This window comes from Cylas formicarius, unplaced genomic scaffold, assembly GCF_029955315.1.
Source record: "Cylas formicarius isolate icCylForm1 unplaced genomic scaffold, icCylForm1.1 PGA_scaffold_1__22_contigs__length_36826433, whole genome shotgun sequence".
NCBI lineage: Eukaryota > Metazoa > Arthropoda > Insecta > Coleoptera > Brentidae > Cylas > Cylas formicarius.
This window is the reverse complement of record NW_026844264.1, coordinates 19,897,791-19,916,108: the sequence shown is the minus strand read 5'-3', so window position 1 is coordinate 19,916,108 and position 18,318 is coordinate 19,897,791. Positions and strand designations below refer to the sequence as shown.

The 18,318-nt window shown below is 33.3% G+C and overlaps 2 protein-coding genes across 3 annotated transcripts in view; both read left to right on the top strand.

Annotated features, from left to right (window-relative positions):
- LOC132697371 (uncharacterized) overlaps positions 1–8,907 on the top strand; it is a 34,120-nt gene extending 25,213 nt beyond the window's left edge. The window contains exons 3-4 of the mRNA XM_060662819.1: positions 4,259–4,706; positions 5,611–8,907. Of these exons, the coding sequence (XP_060518802.1) occupies positions 4,259–4,706; positions 5,611–6,460 (1,298 nt within the window). The 3' untranslated portion in view covers positions 6,461–8,907. The remainder of the gene's footprint in view (positions 1–4,258; positions 4,707–5,610) is intronic.
- A 3,882-nt stretch (positions 8,908–12,789) lies between these two features.
- LOC132697372 (eukaryotic initiation factor 4A-I) lies at positions 12,790–17,209 on the top strand. Of its 2 annotated transcripts, none has more exons than XM_060662821.1 (5): positions 12,790–12,944; positions 13,432–13,919; positions 14,003–14,609; positions 15,518–15,711; positions 17,033–17,209. In XM_060662821.1, the coding sequence occupies exons 1-4, from the start codon at positions 12,925–12,927 to the stop codon at positions 15,660–15,662; spliced, it is 1,260 nt and encodes a 419-aa protein (XP_060518804.1). In that variant the 5' UTR covers positions 12,790–12,924; the 3' UTR covers positions 15,663–15,711; positions 17,033–17,209. The 2 variants fall into 2 exon arrangements, with proteins under 2 accessions (XP_060518804.1, XP_060518805.1); XM_060662822.1 differs by lacking the exon at positions 17,033–17,209 and adding an exon at positions 15,770–16,096.
- The last annotated feature ends 1,109 nt before the right edge of the window (positions 17,210–18,318 follow it).

Below are 18,318 nucleotides of genomic sequence, written 5' to 3'. Positions count from 1 at the left end.
CAACTGTATGGAAAATTATGAATAATGCCATTTCAGGGAGGAAAAAAAGAAGGGATGCTGACATTTTCTCGAGTGTAGATGAAAGTGATCAAGATATAATACGGCGTAAAATTTACCAGTTATACGAGGAACAAAGCGTGCCTACATTGGATATCTCAATTAGGACGCTTGAAAAAGATGACACCGGTGTTAAATGTGGCAGAACTAACTTATGGAAGTGTATTCAACACATGGGTTTTAGATTTAAAAAAATTGACAAAAGGCAAGTTTTAATGGAATCTTTTAGAATTCGAAAATAGCCACTGGAATATCTAGAAAAAAATAGGATTTACAGAGAACAACAAAGGCCAATTATTTACATGGATGAAACCTGGTTCGACACTTATGATACCCCGGAAAAGGGTTCGGTTGACTCAACTGATAAGTGTAAAATAAACGTACCATCAAAAAGAGGTAAAAGGATAACTATTTTATTTAATTTAATTTAATATTAAAGATTCTCTGGATTACCATGAAGACACCACTGCTGATTTATTTGAAAAATGGTTTAAAAACAAACTAATTCCAAACATCTCTCCTAATAGCGTAATTGTAATGGGCAATGCAAGTTATGACAGTAGACAGTTGACTAAAACCCCTTCCTCATATGACTCCAAAGCATCAATCCAAAACTACATGTATAATAACGACATTTATTTTCACGAAGATTACACCAAAAAGCAATTAATTGAGGTTCTACAAAGCTTGAACCTACAAAAGGATGTGATAATTATGCAAAAGGTCTAGGGCATACAGTTTTAAGGCTTCCTTCCACCTTACCACTGTATATTTAATCCCATTGAGCATGTTTGGCACCAACTGAAATCTGCCATTCGTCGTAACAATGTTTTTCCCCGTGTTAACTCCAATGTCCTCAAACTTATAGAAACCGAAGTTTTTAACATCCCTGCACAAAGTTGGGTAAATTCTGTTAAACATATAGAAAAATCTTAACAATCGTATATCCATATTGCAAATAATATAGAACAAATAATAATTAGAACAGGCGATGATAGAGATAGTGATACTGATATATTATGTGAACAATTTTAAGTAATTTAAGTAGGTAATAAAAATAATTTCTAATTTTATATTAGATTTAAACATAAATACATACATAAATAAATAAACATTGTTTAGTATCTTTCCTAACAAAACCCCAAATAAATAAATTCTAAGCAAAATACGGACCTGTTCGGCCATATTTCATTCTTACCGCTTGCCCGGGTCTTTCCTTAATTCGTATCAGTTAGTTAGTCACTTTCTTATATCTATGAATAGACTTTATGTTATAAAATTTCACAGATAAATTTTTCGAATTCTTTGTTTATGATTGCTGATATGATGTGTAAAAGAAATCTATATGCTGTTAAAAAAATAATTCAGCTTAGAAAACACTTTGAAGCAAACAATTCACCCAAAACATGAATTACATATAATGAATATTATCGAGAGTACCTATTAACGCTTGCTTTACCACAGAAAACATAAATCTTGTAAGTAGGTGGCGTTACCATAACTAGTTTTTTCTACAATATCAGAGAAAGTGTTATTTGGAATTTCAGCTTAAATGAAATTAAGATAAAATCGTTTTATTCGTAGCTTGTTTCGTACCTTTCACAAAGTTTAGGCTAGTGCCTAATATGACCGATTTTCAATATATTCCAAACATTTTCCAGTTAATTTATCAAAAAGGTCAATTTGTACGTTTCTGTGACTCGGCATATTTTATTTAAAATTTTTGTGTTACCGTATGCAAGACTGAGTTGCATTGAATAATTTCTCTCATTAAACGCATTACACGTCCTGGAATTGTAACACGACTTCCGTTTGTACGTCACAAAGTCAAAGTAATAAGAACAACGTAGATGTCAGTAATTGGCGTAGGTAGAGCAACGCGTCGAAATTGTCATTTTAATTAAAACTGTGTGGTAATTACGCCAGATATTATTAGACCACAACATTTTAAATTTTAACGGTTATTTTCGGTCGGAGGTTGGCCTCGCCTTTTTTTGGCCGTTTATTATTCGAAAATTAAATTTTACTGACGATATATTTTTCTGCCGGACAGTTTATTTATCAAAAAATTATTAATGAGGGTGTAAACAAAACGTTTACTCGTCATATTAGTTTCCGTGACAACTAAATAATTATCAGCGATTACGTTTGTTCGACATACGGAGAATAATTATAGGTACGGATGACTTTTATACCCACAACTTAAAAAAAAACTTTTTCTTGCTTATTTTCCTAATAACTTAATTTGCCTCGGCACCACCAATAAAAAATTACTCCGGCATCGCATTTGCTTGTACAAACGTTTGAAAATTTTGTGAATATTTGAAAACGAATAATCCACGCACTGGTTGGATAGCAGCATCAACTTTAATATTTTAAATGGGACACCCTGTATTTCCGCCCCGCCACCAATTTGTGGTTATTTTTGTATGTTACTATATAACGCTGTATAATTGTGTAATCTCCTAGCCTTTACTTCGTTTATTATATTTACTCTCTGTAATCTGTATACAGTCTGTTGAGTTCCTGGTTAGTTTTTATTCCGTTTTCTTCTGTTTCTTTTTCCCTATTTGGGCAGAATATTTCTCTGAGCAATATGTTTAGTCATCGTATATTACTATAGGTTTTATGATTATTATGATGATCTTTTAAATGGTTTCCGATTATGACGCCTAGTTTAGTTTTTCTGGTAAGTTCCTTTGATTTCATGAAATCTTTGAAGAGCAAAGAGGCATCTGTTTTCAGCTTGGTTCCTATTATTTATATCTTTTGTGATGTCATTGTCTTTCTTAATAGTCCTATTTGAATCGTTTTACTTGCTCAAAGTTGTAATCATCGATTGAAACGTGTCTATCAGATGATCCTGCTGTTGGCAATCATGTGCACAGATTCTGGGAATGCAGGGGTATATTACATCTATTATTTTGGCGTTGCTTTACTTTATCTCTTGTTTGAAGCGTACACACTTCATGTGAAATAACATTTTCCCTTGTTAACCGAGTTTAACGCCTACGGCCAAATAATATGCAACAGTGCGGTAAACGGCATTTGACTCACGAGTTTATTTGACACGAGCGGAGCGAGTGTTTAATAAACGAGTGACTTAAAAAGTTTACCGAACGTGTTGCATACTATACTTTTCCTACGACCGTTACTTATTGGGTACATTTTCGCAAAACAACATGAATACATTCGCCGACATGACCGTCAGAATTGACAAACCTCAAAATTCAAAATGTGGGAAATATCTCCGAAAACATCCGATCGCTCCCAAATCCGTGCGGTAAAATCCCGGAAATGTCCGAAATGGCTCGACTGACGTGGTAGAGTGACGCTTCCCGCACGCTAGATCGGTGGGTAATTAGGTATTTTACAGACGAGAGTAAAAAAAAAGTTTACCGCACGTGTTGCATACTATACTTTTTCTACGACCGTTAGTTTTTGGGTACATTTTCACAAAACACGAATACATTCACTGACATGACCGTCAGAATTGACAAACATCAAAATTCAAAGCGTGGGAAATATCTCCGAAAACATCCGATTGCTCCCAAACCCGTGCAGTAAAATCCCGGAAATGTCCGAAGTAACTCGGATCCGGGGAAAAACTGGCGTGGTAAAGTGACGCTTCCCGCACGCTAGATCGGTGTGTAATTAGGCATTTTATATACGGAATAGAAAAATATTTTTATTTGACTAGTTTCTTTTTTTTTCTTTTGAAAGGCATCTAATGCATCGACAGCATCTAATTTCGTCAAACCAAAGGAGTCTCTATATGGTCGTTACATATTGGAGTCAGTTCTGGTTACTTTGAAGGTAAATTTTTGTAGCAGAGACTGTATAGTTTCCTTTCAATTTTTTGTATATGCCAAATAATGGAAAGCGAACGTAATTTGGCACTTGTCCTTTTATCGTGTCACTCAGTAAATATATTCGCTGTTGTTTTGCAAAAATGTGACAGTCGTAGGAAAAGTATAGTATGAAACACGTATGTGAACTTATTCAGACACTTTTTTATTAAAAACTCGCTCCGCTTGTATCTAAACGAACTCGTATCTAAAGTGTAGCTTATAAAATTTATAGCATAATATAATATTAAAGTACTAAATTACATTCTTCATTTTGAAAGCTTGTTTTAGTGATTTAGTTAGTCGCTTTCATGTCAAGCTTCAACGTAATTATAATCCATACTGCATTTCAGGTGAAGGATGCGTTGAAAAACCACTAGCGACGCTGTGGCGCAATTACACCCAATCTTCTAGACCAGATGTACGCATGCAACTTACCGTTTCCGGCGGAGGACTCAAGGCCACGACTAAGGACCACGGCCTGACTGAATATTGGGCGAATCGGTTAACTACCTGCGCAGCACCTGCCCAATTTCCGAGAATATTTTGTTGGGTGTACAGACACGAAGGGCGTCGTTTAAGGCACGAACTTAGATGCCATGCTGTATTGTGTCCATCGGGAGATGTCGCATTGCAAATCGAAAAGGAACTCAGGGAATCTCTTGCGCTGGCATTAGCGGAATTTAAGAAAGACAAGATATCCAGGCAGAACGCCAGGCTAAGTCTGGTGAATTCGGTTTACGAAAATCCCACAATTCCTAGGAGGAAAATTTTACTGAGTACGGGATCACAGAATTATAGGTAGGTACACGACGCTTTATGCACGAATGTCATTTTTTAGTTATTTACCCCTAGTTCTCGTCAATCTTCTCCTTTATTTTGTTTTGTGTGATAAATTATACAATGTGCTGGTGGATTAGATAAAAACCATGATCCTTCCAAAAATTAGAAGAAGCAGGCCGGCATTTGAAATAAATGAAAATTATAATAAAACATTATATTTAAAGGAGGCTCAGCCTTTGATATGTACGAGCCCAGATATAGATCACATCCTAATGATTACTAATTTTAGAAAAAAATAAATAGCCCATTTTCGTTTTCTTTATATACTTTGAAAACTAGTCGTAATTTTCTCAATTTCAAAACTGTTTTATCACTGATCACCCGAATGCAACTTTTGACTTGAGAAACTATTTGACGAGTGTTTTAAAAAGTGATTTGTCTCATTTAAAATAAAAATAGGTAAGCCGGACTAAATTAACCAAAAATAATCAATACTTTAAAATTCAACTTTGCTACAAACGATCAAAGTTTGTATGAATTGAATTGAGTGTCGCATATCTTATAACAATTAGAATATTAATTAAATTGAATTAATTTTGTTACCAGTGAATTGGCTACGCTTGCTAAAATGTTATTTCTATAATTTAAAATGACAAGTTCATATAAGATGCATATCGTATTTTCTATACCACAAAGTCTCATAAAAAATCCAAAATAAAAAGATAAAGAAAATGGAGGGTGGGGGAGAGGGCAGATTTTTTCTTAATTTATCAAAAACGAACAGGTTCGTTCTATTTAATTTACACACAAATAATAAACAAAATAACTAAGAAAAAGTATATTTTAAATGAAAAATTATTACTGTTGAATGAGATAAATTGAAAAGATGCATGCAACATTTTTCAAAATCATTTCTTTGCAGACCTCCACTGGAAAGATCAAAGTCGGCACCTAAACTCTCAAGCATAGAAGAAATTTACGAGGAAGAGGACGTATTCCAAAGCTCGCATCAAATATTCAAGAATATTTTGAAATACTACGACAGAAGCACGAGTTTGTTAGAAAGAAGAAACACGTACGCTGTCAAAGATACGGAAAACGAAGTCGCCTGCAAACCAGAACAAGTCTATCACAAACAAACAAAAGTAAAATTCAACGAAGACACCGAGAACATCTTGACGCTGGATGAAAAAAGCGATTTGATTTTGGAAGAACTGGTTCAGAGCTCGTTAAGAAACGATCTGTTGGAAAGTTGTGAAAGAGCATGGTACACCGCCTTAGGCGAAAAACCCGATCTTATACCAATGGAACACGATGGGGGATCACTTTCGAGTGGGTGCGAATCATCTTCGACTACAACTTCCGAATCTGAACCGGGAATGTCGTGCCCTCAGATGTATGCAGAACAACCGGATAAAAAGGCTGAATTGGACTTTAAGGTGGGCGGTAGTGTGCTTCCTAGGGTGTGCAGTTTCGAGAAAGTACATAGCGTAGACTTGCTAAAACACAGTGCATACAACAGCAAAACTGTACTGGGCCACGAAGAAGTGTCGTTAGTTCCGGTGGGCGAAAGTTCATCAGATTTCAGCTCTCTTAAGGTATACAAGAAAAGGAGCGTTTCGGAAGGAAATAAGGACCTGTTTGTATACAGTATTGTGCAAAATGAGGAGCACACCAATAACGACGACGAAGAGTTTCGGAGTTCTTACAGTGATGAAAGCGGATACGAGGAGGAAATAAATAGCTCTATCGGTAGTATCGTTTTGGTGTAGTGATCTAAACGGGCAAAAAGAGTGATGACTGAAACTGATGTCGTTGTTCTAAAGTAGCGCCATAAATCAAATCGGCAGTTTTACTGTGTCACTTTTTAACATTTGCTTTTGCATAAGCTTTATTCCAATTTTTGTGCATTTCTAGTCATTTTGATCAGTTAATATTGGAAATGTTTAGGTTTATTTGCAGCTATTGATGGTCTCGCAGGTTTTTAGCTAGTCTTAAAATGATCCGTGTGTTTTGTGAGCATGAATCAAAATAAATCTAAAAAATATATTATTTTCAATTAATGATAATCAATTTGATGTTTCTATAACTACAATGGGTATACACAAAGATTATAGCAAATATACAGGGTGGTACTATTTATACATCTTTTGGATTCTTCCCGCGTCTGTTTTGATAAATCAAATTTGCTGACGTTTCGCCAATTATCCTGTTAGGTCAGTTCAGCTCTGAAGAATCCAACAGGATGATTGGCGAAAAGTCAGCAAGTTTGATTTATCAAAAACCGACGCAGGAGGAATCCAGAAGATGTGTAAGTAGTATTACAGCAGCCTCTAGAAGTTTATTTGAAAAATTATACAGAGCAGTATTTTTAAAATAAACAAGAAAAAGTTTATATAAATATAGACACAGCTTGTTAAATTTTGAAAAATGAATATTTAAACAGTAAAAAAAACATCGTTTAATTTCACGAAGATTAAATATTGATAATTTTTGATGTGGCATCTAGTTTTTGAGGTAATTTTCGATTTTTCTTCGGTATACACCACTAAGTGAATTTTATGATTTTCTCTTTTAATGTGTTTATACAAATTATACGAAAATTCGTCTAACAATCTACAGGGTGTTAAAAATTTTAAATACAAAGAAAATTTTTTGTTAATTGGAAAAAACGTATGTACATGTATAGATAATATGTTAACATTATCCTTAGATAGATTTGCACTTAAAATTGTGTTAATCTGAAGATAATATAAACATATTTATAGAGCTTTCAGATTTTAATTAAAAATACAGGGTGTAATGGACGTTCAGGACATCTCTTGGATTTACGATTTTACTTGTGCCCTGTAGAAAAGATGACCAATTAACACCCTGCTCATAAAAAAGAGAAGTAACCAAGTATAGTTTTTTGTTTTTATATTGATTTTGAAAAGGTAGAGGAAGGCATACTTTTATTTTAAAAAATGTAATGGTTGCGTTACCAACATACGCTAACATTTAAATTAAAATATTATGGCTTAATTAAATATTTTAGAGAATTTATATGAACTATTTGCGTTAATTTTAAAAATAATTTCAATTGCTAAATTCCTGCTTTATCAACACGGGCAAGTGAAAAGCACATAAGCATATCATTTACATTTATCAAATTGCTGTATTATTTCAGACTTTTTTTTTCATTCATTAGGAGTTTTAAAGAGACTAAAACTAAATTTAGTTAAAATTTTCACAAAATTGTGTTTATGACAAGTCTCACCGTAAAATAGTCTCTCAATGGCAAACGATTACTAAAATAATGATGAGACATTTTAAGGCAGAGCTTTATGCTGTCGGAAATGGTAAATGATAAAATGGTTTTGTCGAATAAATCCAAAGTTGAAACCCTTTTTATGCGACATCATTATATTTCTCATTGCCTTGATTCGTTTTATATTAACTGCATTTTCCAACCAGAATGCGAAGTTTAACTCAGTTAATCAGTGACGTTAATAGCTTTACTAAAATTTAAAGAAATTGATGTTTTTTAATGATTAAATATTTAAATAAAATTTATATACAATGAAATAAATTGTATCAACATTTGCCAACTATAATCGGGAAATGTATTACATAACTTGTCTTTTTAAAAAAATGAACGTACCTACACAATCCCTAATACAAAATATACGTTCAGGACTATAATGAACGTATATACTTAAACCATCACTGTAATTTTCAATGTACATATTTATAAAACAAATTATTGTAAAATGGCGCTGTGAATGTGATAATAAGTAACTTGTTATATTAGACAGTAGCATTGAATTGTTACCTAAGTGAATATATTTTTGTGGCTATATTTAAAAAAAAAATAAAAATATATCGAATGTGTCATGTTATTCAAATCGAGCATATCTAACGAAACTTATAAAATACTTAAATCATTAAATAAAATATTTTCACAATTCGGTTGGTACCTGAAAATTTAACTGCTTGGTGGATATTAAAATGGCATCCTCACTCAGTATCAAGGTGTACTAAAACTTAAGTATTGGTGAAATAAACAGAAACTTAAAAAAAAAAATTGAAAAGTCCCAGAACAAATGCGGGAATAGTTTTTGGCGCTCTTTTTATTATATGCTGGCCAAAAATAAGAAAAGAAAACTAGAATTACTTAACCAATCATGAAAAAAAAAATCCCAGAATCAATAGAATTCTCTAAACAACCCAACAATCATAACCGCTACTCGGATCTTTACCTTTCACCAAAATGGGAATCAAGGGATCACTCATCCGAGACAATGTTCATGTCCGGCCTTTAGCTCCGCCCCCGTCAAACATATGCGGGTACAGAGTAGAATGCGAACCAGTGTCACAAAAAGTCAGCAAGATGATGGGCGAAACGTCAGCCAATTCGATTTATCAACAACCGATGTTGAAGATTTGTAAATAGTATTAAATAATAGCCTGCGGCAGTTTCTTTGAAAAATATCTACCTCAAAAAAATATTTTACGCATGTTATGCCAATTAACGTAGGTTGGGCCATAACATTGAGGTGTTTAGCTTCAGCTAAATTGTCTTATTGAAAGAATAATTTTTATCTAGGTGGTCGATTTTTATAAAATACCCATACTATTACAATTATAAGCAGTTTCACAGTATTGTACTTGTGGGCATTGCAAATAGTATTTATGAGTTTATCATGTTTGATGTCGGCACAAACGGACGAATATCTGACGAAGGTATTATTAATAATATACCTTTCTATAGGGCCTTAATAAGAGGAAAACTTAACATTTCAGAAGTTAATCTACGTAATAATCTACCGTATGTCTGAATGATGAAGCTTTCGCTCTTAAAAAAGATTTTTTAAAGCCTTACAGCGGAACTGTAAGGTTTTAAAACAACTTTAACAAACGTTTGAACAGCGCAAGAAGAATGATTGAAAGCGTATTTAGAATTCCAGCAAATCGGTTTCGTATATAACACACCGAAATAATAATTTCAGTAGAAAATATATAAACTGCAGTACTGGCTACATGTGTATTACACAATTATTTGAGTAACAAAAATCAAAATAGCTATATGAATATATTCGGACCTGAAGATGATACTTCGACAGATCAAGATGTGCTGACGTCCATTACAAAAAGGTCATAGAATTAGGCGCTTTCCTGAAGAAGCTAAACAAGTGCGCAAATTATTTCTTCATTTTTTTAAAAATAACTAAATAATATAATTAACTTAAAATTCTTAACAAAAAGCGTGAAGCGCATGGCCAGTATTGATACATTCTTCTCAAAGAACTTTTTATCGCCCCACCAATTTTAAGTGAATTATATTATTTTCTACTTTTTAGTCCGTTAAAAGCATGTTTTTTTAATTTTGAAATAAACAACTCAATCTATATTTAATTTATGAGTACTAGTTTTTTCCATCTCGATTAAGGCGTCCGTATCACAAGGGGTCTTGCCCGTTTATGTGACAAGAATATTCTTAAACGAATGTGAATAGAAGATTAAAAAGTATTTTCTAGTCAGATTGAAGGTATATTACTTTCGGAATATTCCACTTTGAACATTCTTGGCATGTCCCCAAGGAGAATTTTAATATTCCAAGAATGTTCCAGAAAGAATGTGAATAGGAAGCATATTATAGTCATATGACAGGTATATTATTTTCGGAAGGTATATGGCAAGAATGCGAAGGGCACGTTACAAGCACATGACAAGAATGTCTATATCACATGAAAACACCTGAGTATAGGCGATCCTGGGCATCTAGGAATATTCCTAAGTGCTAGAGATCATAGAATATTCTTAGCACATGATCGTGTTTACAAACAATTTGATGCATACCAGTTCATAAATCGGAAACTCCCGCATTTTGGATCCGCCATTTTGATTTTGTTAAAACTTGATTTCAAAATTTTAATTAACTGCCTCAAGCCCCTCAAGATTCGAAATTTGATGCATATCGATTTATAAAAAGAAACATCCGCCATTTTGGATCCGCGATTATCCATTTTGATTTGTAAGTAAAAAATTATTCATATTCATTATATTGTCACCAGAATATTACACTACAAGTCTAGTAGTGACCAATTTTAAACGAAATCGAATAAACTTGAGTAGCACCCCCCTCCCCTCCTCACGTGGCATAAGGGCTGATAGAAACTTAGTAATTCATAATATTCTATTATCTCTGGAACTATAAACAAGTACCAAATTTCAAGTCGATCGGACAAGTAGAAGTCGGTCAAAACGGACTTTTTAGATTTTGCCCAAGTCGATCATTTTAAATCCGCCATATTTAATTCTTCAAATCTGATTCAAAATTTGTAATCCCCCACATACCAATTTTGAACGAAATCGAACGAATTTTAATAATACTCCCCGCCATAACCCTTGGCGGAGGGGGAGGAGACAACTTAGTAATTAAATAATATTGGGTTGCTACCAGAACTATAAATGGGTGTCAAAACCGAATCCAAAGGAGTCAGTTACAAACATACATACAAATAAGTGAAGCTAATAAAAACGTGTTAAAAATAAGGGTCTCGGTTTTTTTTTATGGTTATTTATAAATATTGTTAACTTGTAGTTAAAAAAATATTTTACAATGAATACTTACCTCATCACATTCACTAACTTCTATATCCTCTATATTGGACTTGCTTTTTCTCAGTACTTTATGATCATATAAGATGCACCCCTTCTTTGGAGTTCCTTTTTTTTAATTCTTTAAGGTATGAACTACGTATATTGTTTTTTTTTTTTGACCACCGTATCTTTTGTATCTGCTGGATTTATTGCTTTTAATTTTTTCACCAATTAATTGGATGGATCTAATTTTAATAGCATATTATGCAACAAGTGCGGTAAACGGCATTTGACTCACGAGTTTATTTGGCACGAGCGGAGCGAGTTTTTAATAAACGAGTGAGTTAAAAAGTTTACCGAACGTGTTGCATACTATACTTTTTCTATGACCGTTGGTTTTTAGGTACATTTTCGCAAAACAACACAAATACATTCACTGACATGACCATTAGAATTGACAAACATCAAAATTCAAAGCGTGGGAAATATCTCCGAAAACATCCGATTGCTCCCAAATCCGTGCGGTAAAATCCCGGAAATGTCCGAAGTGGCTCGGAGTCACGGGAAACGAAACTGATGAACGAAAGGCCTGCCTTCCGGTAAATCGTATGGTCTGTGAGGTGCCTAAGGCGCACCAGATTCTGTAGGCCCCCAGTGCCTTGCTGGGCAGGTATTAAAGAGAACAGACTAGAAGTTTATAAAAAAAAAAACAGCTTACGTAATATGTAACAGTAGCCGAACTTACTTATTCACCAGAAACAATCTAATTGTTGCTAATTGTGAAATAGAACAGTCAACCACAATAGCCCAGACTTAAATAAAAGAAACAGTGCGGTTTTAGTATTTAAGGTTTTTCCATGACGCATGACCTAAAAACTTTAAATGTACTATGGTGTGGAATAAATAGGTCTTTGGAATAATCTATGGAATAATCCCAAGACACAGCTACATGCTAAGTAATAAGCACCAAGTGTTAAGGTGAAACGGTTAAAACGAAGGTCCTAATTTATTTTAAGGATTCTATTGGTGAACACCTTAACGTGCAAATAACAAAGAAGTTGTTGATGCAATTGAATAGCAAAATTTAGCTCCTTGGTTCCGGAAAATTGGACCAAAGGCTTATAGAATGTCATAAACATTTTTCAAACCACATTTATACTTATAAAATTATTAATCGAATTGGGATGTTTAAGGCAGAATACCCCAAGGTTAATCGAATTTATTTAACTAAATCTCTCTGTTTGCCTTCAAATATTTCATACTCGCAAAAATATTTCGATAACTGTTTGTATGGTGCATTATATCGTAGTTGTTTTTAAAAATTGAGTCCTTATAAAATTTACAAAACTCAAATTTTAGCGGGAACGGATAAAGTGTCAAAAACAGCCATTTCCGGGAGTAGCGTAGTATTTTTACGACGCAACGAAAATAGTCACTCAAATAATTTAAAATTTATATGTAAATAATTATAATTTAGAAAAACGGCTTGGTGGGCCACATTCGATTATATTTCTACCTGCAAAAATTGGATTTGAAATATTTTCAGTAACAGATGGCATGGTTGCATTTGTATTCCGTGCGCGCGTAGGAATATAACGCCTTGCACCCGTCTTCGGCAGCCTTTTCCGTTTAGCAAAAAGCTGAGTGAATCATGTCTGTGCACGAAAGGAGGTAAGTTTTTAATTTTCCATGTTATTTTAGTAGGATTTTACTTTATATTTTTGTCAACATGTGCGCTAATCCTATGTGCATTTTTATGAAGCAAAATAGATATTTCCAATTTTACACTTTCCCTAAATTGTCATATTTTTCGGCGTGCTGCAACTTTTGAGTGCCAACATGGCGTATGTTTTTTTCCCAATACTAACGAAAAATTGCTACCATACTTTTGCTTAATTAATAAATCCTTATTATGGCATCTGTATTTATAATAGGATTCGCTTTTTGTGAGAAGCATACAAAGTGTCCATAACCTCCAAAAGTGACTTTGTCATTTTGAAAAATCTGGGGTTTTATAAAATTATATAATTTTGTTTTCAAATTGAAAGGGAAAGTTGGAAATTGAAGGATTTTTGGTAGATTTCAGTAACAATGACGCTGATATAATAACATATGTCACAAATTTTTTTTGAAGGTTATTCATTTACTACTCTTTTAGACCTGAGGATTGGGACAAAAATGGCCCGGCTTCAGATAAAGAACCAGAGAGATATGATGGACCTCCAGGAATGGAACCTGATGGGGTTATTGAATCTAACTGGGAAGAAGTTGTTGACAATTTTGATGATATGAATCTTAAAGAAGAGCTTTTAAGAGGAATTTATGCCTATGGTTTCGAAAAACCATCTGCAATTCAACAGAGGGCCATAATACCTTGTGTCAGAGGGCATGATGTTATAGCCCAAGCTCAGTCAGGAACAGGAAAGACAGCTACATTTTCCATATCAATTCTCCAACAAATTGATACATCGGTAAGGGAGTGCCAAGCTCTTATTTTGGCACCTACTCGTGAATTAGCCCAACAAATTCAGAAAGTAGTCATTGCCTTGGGAGATTTTATGTCTGCGCAATGCCATGCCTGCATCGGTGGAACCAATGTTAGAGAAGATATGAGAAAATTAGAGACTGGGGTACATGTAGTTGTAGGTGAGTTGATTATTTATAAGATATCTATCCTGTTTTCAAGGAAGGCTACTCGATGGAACTAATATTTTTTATTTTCCTTTTAGGAACTCCTGGTCGAGTATATGATATGATTACTAGACGGTCACTTAGAACAAGTCACATAAAAATGTTTGTGTTAGATGAAGCTGATGAAATGTTGTCTAGGGGATTCAAAGACCAAATTCATGATGTATTTAAAACATTGAATGTGGATGTGCAGGTTATTTTGCTGTCTGCCACAATGCCGTCTGATGTGCTTGATGTAACTAAATCTTTCATGAGAAATCCAATCCGAATTTTGGTCAAAAAAGAGGAACTTACTTTGGAAGGTATTAAACAGTTCTTTATATTCGTCGAAAAGGAAGACTGGAAGCTGGATACACTGTGTGATTTGTATGATACATTGTCGATTACTCAAGCTGTAATTTTCTGCAATACACGTCGCAAGGTTGATCAGTTGACTGACAATATGCACAAAAGAGACTTCACTGTGTCTGCCATGCATGGTGACATGGATCAGAGGGAACGAGATGTTATTATGAGACAATTTCGGACAGGATCATCTAGAGTTTTAATAACTACGGATTTGTTAGCTAGGGGTATTGATGTACAACAGGTGTCTTTAGTTATAAATTATGATTTACCATCGAATCGGGAAAATTATATACACAGGTAAGTGTAAAAACATTTTGATTATTGTGCTGTTTCGTCAAAGTTTCTCCATAAGTGATATAAAATGGTTTTATTTGTGTCGCCTGTTTTTTGTGTAGTCATTTGTGAAGATTTGATCAATGATTTTGCTCAAAAGTTAAATTTTTGAATATGTTTTAACAATTTGAAATATTATCCTGTTTTCTTATTTTGTAACTCTTCTTGGTCTACCACGTTTCCTACTTTCCTCTGTTTTTTTCCATGCCACTTCCTTTACTTCTCTATTATTTTCCATCCTGGTGAGATGTCCTAGCCATTGTAGTCTCGTTGCTTGAACAAATTTTTCAATTGGCTTATCTCCAAATTGTTCGTAGAGTTCATCCTTCTCTCCCAGCCATCCTCTGTATTCTTCCCGCCAGAGATTTGTTTTAATACTTTCCTTTCTTATTTCTGTTGGCTTTTGTGATTGAGATCAGGTGACTGTCTTGTAGAGTCAGAATTTTGTTGCTCTCAAAACCTCATTTGACGTAAGAATTTTGTGGAGCCCCCACAGACATTTTGCTATCTGTAGATCCACTTCCTTGTCTTCTTTACATTTGTTGGTTGTTAGTACTCCCAAATACATATAACCTCAACCTCTTCAAATTCATATATCTTGTTAGTCCCCACTTGTACTTTAAGTTATTTTGCTCCTTGTACCATAATTTTTTTTAAAGTAATTGTCAATTGAAGAATAGTAGGTGTCTTTGGCCAAATTGTTTTTCCTTTTACCTTTCATATGGTATCTCTATAATGATGATATTTATTTCCACCAAGATCGCTGAAAAATGTGATTATAATCATTTCTGTGTCTGAGGCGAATAAACAAACAAAAGTAAAAGTGCTTGCTATTTCGCGAGCTAATCCGCTGTTTTTTGATATTGTTGCAGGATTGGTCGAGGTGGTCGTTTTGGTCGTAAGGGTGTAGCTATAAATTTCGTTACAGAAGATGACAAGCGTACTCTGCACGACATAGAGCAGTTTTACAATACAAAAATAGATGAAATGCCAATGAATGTGGCGGACCTTATTTAAATATCGAGCCGGAGAGTGCTAGCCGGCCTTGCCTGAAGTTACATTTGGTGTGAGTATTAGCTGCGAATAATCTTTTCTGAATATTGTGCGCCATCTCGTCTCTTTAGGCCAGCGACGTGTTTTGCGCTTGACACACGATATAAACTCTTTAATATAAGTGTATTTTATATATATAACGGTTTTTTTTCTATCAGTTATTTTTATGTATAGTTATAGTTAATTATATTCAAACCCTACAGTTGAATGAAAATCCCCCTCAGGGGTAGGTTCCCTATGGAACTTTTGGGCTTATCCATTAGGCGTGTTTGCCTTAGAAAAGATTTAGTTGGTTTTTGGAAAGGTTATTTTAATCATAAACGATGTAGAAGGAAATTTTCCTCACTCAGTGTTAATATTTTGTATTATACTATTAAAATAAAATTCTGAAAACAGTACTTGACTTTTTCATTTCTCTTCTTTCTGAGGGACTAAAACTTTATTTTCCAATATTATTTTACACAAAGTATGATGATTTTAAGCAACATTTTTTGTAAACAAAAAAAATCTCTCATTTTATTATTTACTCAGCAATAAATTTCTTTATTTCGCCGCTTTAACTAAACTAATGGGCTTGCAGCTTTGTTTAATGTTGAGTTTTGCACCTTTTTGTCTGGAGGCTGTAATTAAATTTTTCATTTTCAGCCAATAATTGAAGAAAGATTTCGGTGTTTGTAATTTAAATTGTCCAGGTTATATCAGCCTAGTATTTAGCTGCTGTTCAATTAGTCCAAAAAAACTTAGCAAGTGTATAGTCTTTTTAAATATTTTTAAAATGTTTATTTGCAAGGACTGTTCATGTAATCATACAATTTCTTGTTTTGAATCCTCTTACCCTCCCAAGTTTAATAAAGAAAATTGTTCGCTATAGAAAAATTTGGCGGGTGAGCGATGTTTTAGTTAGTTGGTTGTTTTATTGAAGGTACAGTTTCAATTTTAAAAAATTGAATTGTAAAAATTCGAATTCAATTTCCAACTATTTTATATATTTCATTTTGAACAAGACCAAACTGCTCTAGTTCTTTGCGAAAAATCAAACCCCACGCTTAGCATATTTTACACAAGGAAAGAAAAAATTTATTCAAACCTAAGTTTAGAATGAATTTTATGCCAATTGTCATCATTTCCACTTAAGATAATAATGGGTGAAGTTTCTGTGACTCATTCACTAATATATAATGAAACTAATGAGTGATGAATGATGAAAAACATGCAGTGGATTTCTCAGATTCTCTATTCCCTTTTTTAAATTAATAAAAGAATGCTGCAGTTTATAAGAAATTTTAGAAGTTGTGTACATTTTCGACAACTAATTTGTTTTTCTTTGATTTCAGGCAATGAGTTATAGCGTGGCTGCCATATTTTGGAAATAAAGATCTAATTTCCACATTAATAACAATCCATTGGCTTTGATTGTCTGATCCCAATAATTTCCGTAAATCCGACACTCCCGAACAATTTTAATTTATTTTCATATTTTTAAGCATAAATAAATCGTCGTTTATATATGATTTTCTTGCTGGCTTCCTCTTCACAACCTTATATTTAATAGCATTTATTAACTAACATATACTCAATGTTGGTTTTCAGATGTGGTTAATTAATTTTCAATATTAAGAATTTTTATTCCAAAAAATTTATAAAAGAAGAAAATTGAGCAAATTGGAAATATGAAATAAGTTGATTTAAAGCAATTGCTTCATAATTTGTTTAATAACTCACGGGGTCGATGGCGTTCGTCCTACAAGCAATAAAAAAAGAAACCCTGCTGAAATTTTTGCACCAATAGTATCAAAATTGGATTCACACATTTTTGCATTATAAAGTTAAAATGATTTGCTTGAATCGGCATATCGTTCGTTAATATATCGGCGATAACGATCTTTTAAATTATCCTTAAAAAAGCAAAGCTAGTGGGTCCTTTGGATATTTTCTTTTTTAAAAACACATTGGCAAATGGTTTGCTTGTATTTATTCCTGCAAGGCTCCTCAAAACGGCCTTGAACTTGAAAGGTCTTACTGGTATTTTATTGCTTTCACTTCTGTTGCAGAGCTATATGCAACACTATAACTTTGCCGAAAATAATAAATGTCGTGGAGGAGAAGTTAAGCATTTAAAATAGACAAGTTGAAGTATTATTATAATAAATTGTTGAAAATAATTGAGTTGATAATGCCGCATAACCAGTGAATATTATTGTATTTGCTACATTCAAAGTCAAATTTCGGCGAAAGCGCAAGGTTTTGGATTGATTAATATTTTATCGATTAGATATTTTTAACCGTTGAGTCACCAGATTCGGTGTAACGGTGATCACATTTCTTATTTTGAAAAAAAAAAAGCTATATTTTTATCTAGAATTGAATTTTCAAAATTGTGCTCTAGTGTTAACCGCGTATTATTTTCATTAGATTCACTAGATTATAATGATACCTAAACTTGTTTTTAAATACCCGTGACATTCTTTTTTTTAATGCTCTTTTAATTTACGCCTCATGATATTAAAATAAACATCGTTGTCAAATCATGGAAAATTTCGATAAAACTTGCTATTAAAGAACTTTTTTAAAATACGATAATAGATGAAAAAGGTTTTTTAAAAATTTTCCAGTGAATTCA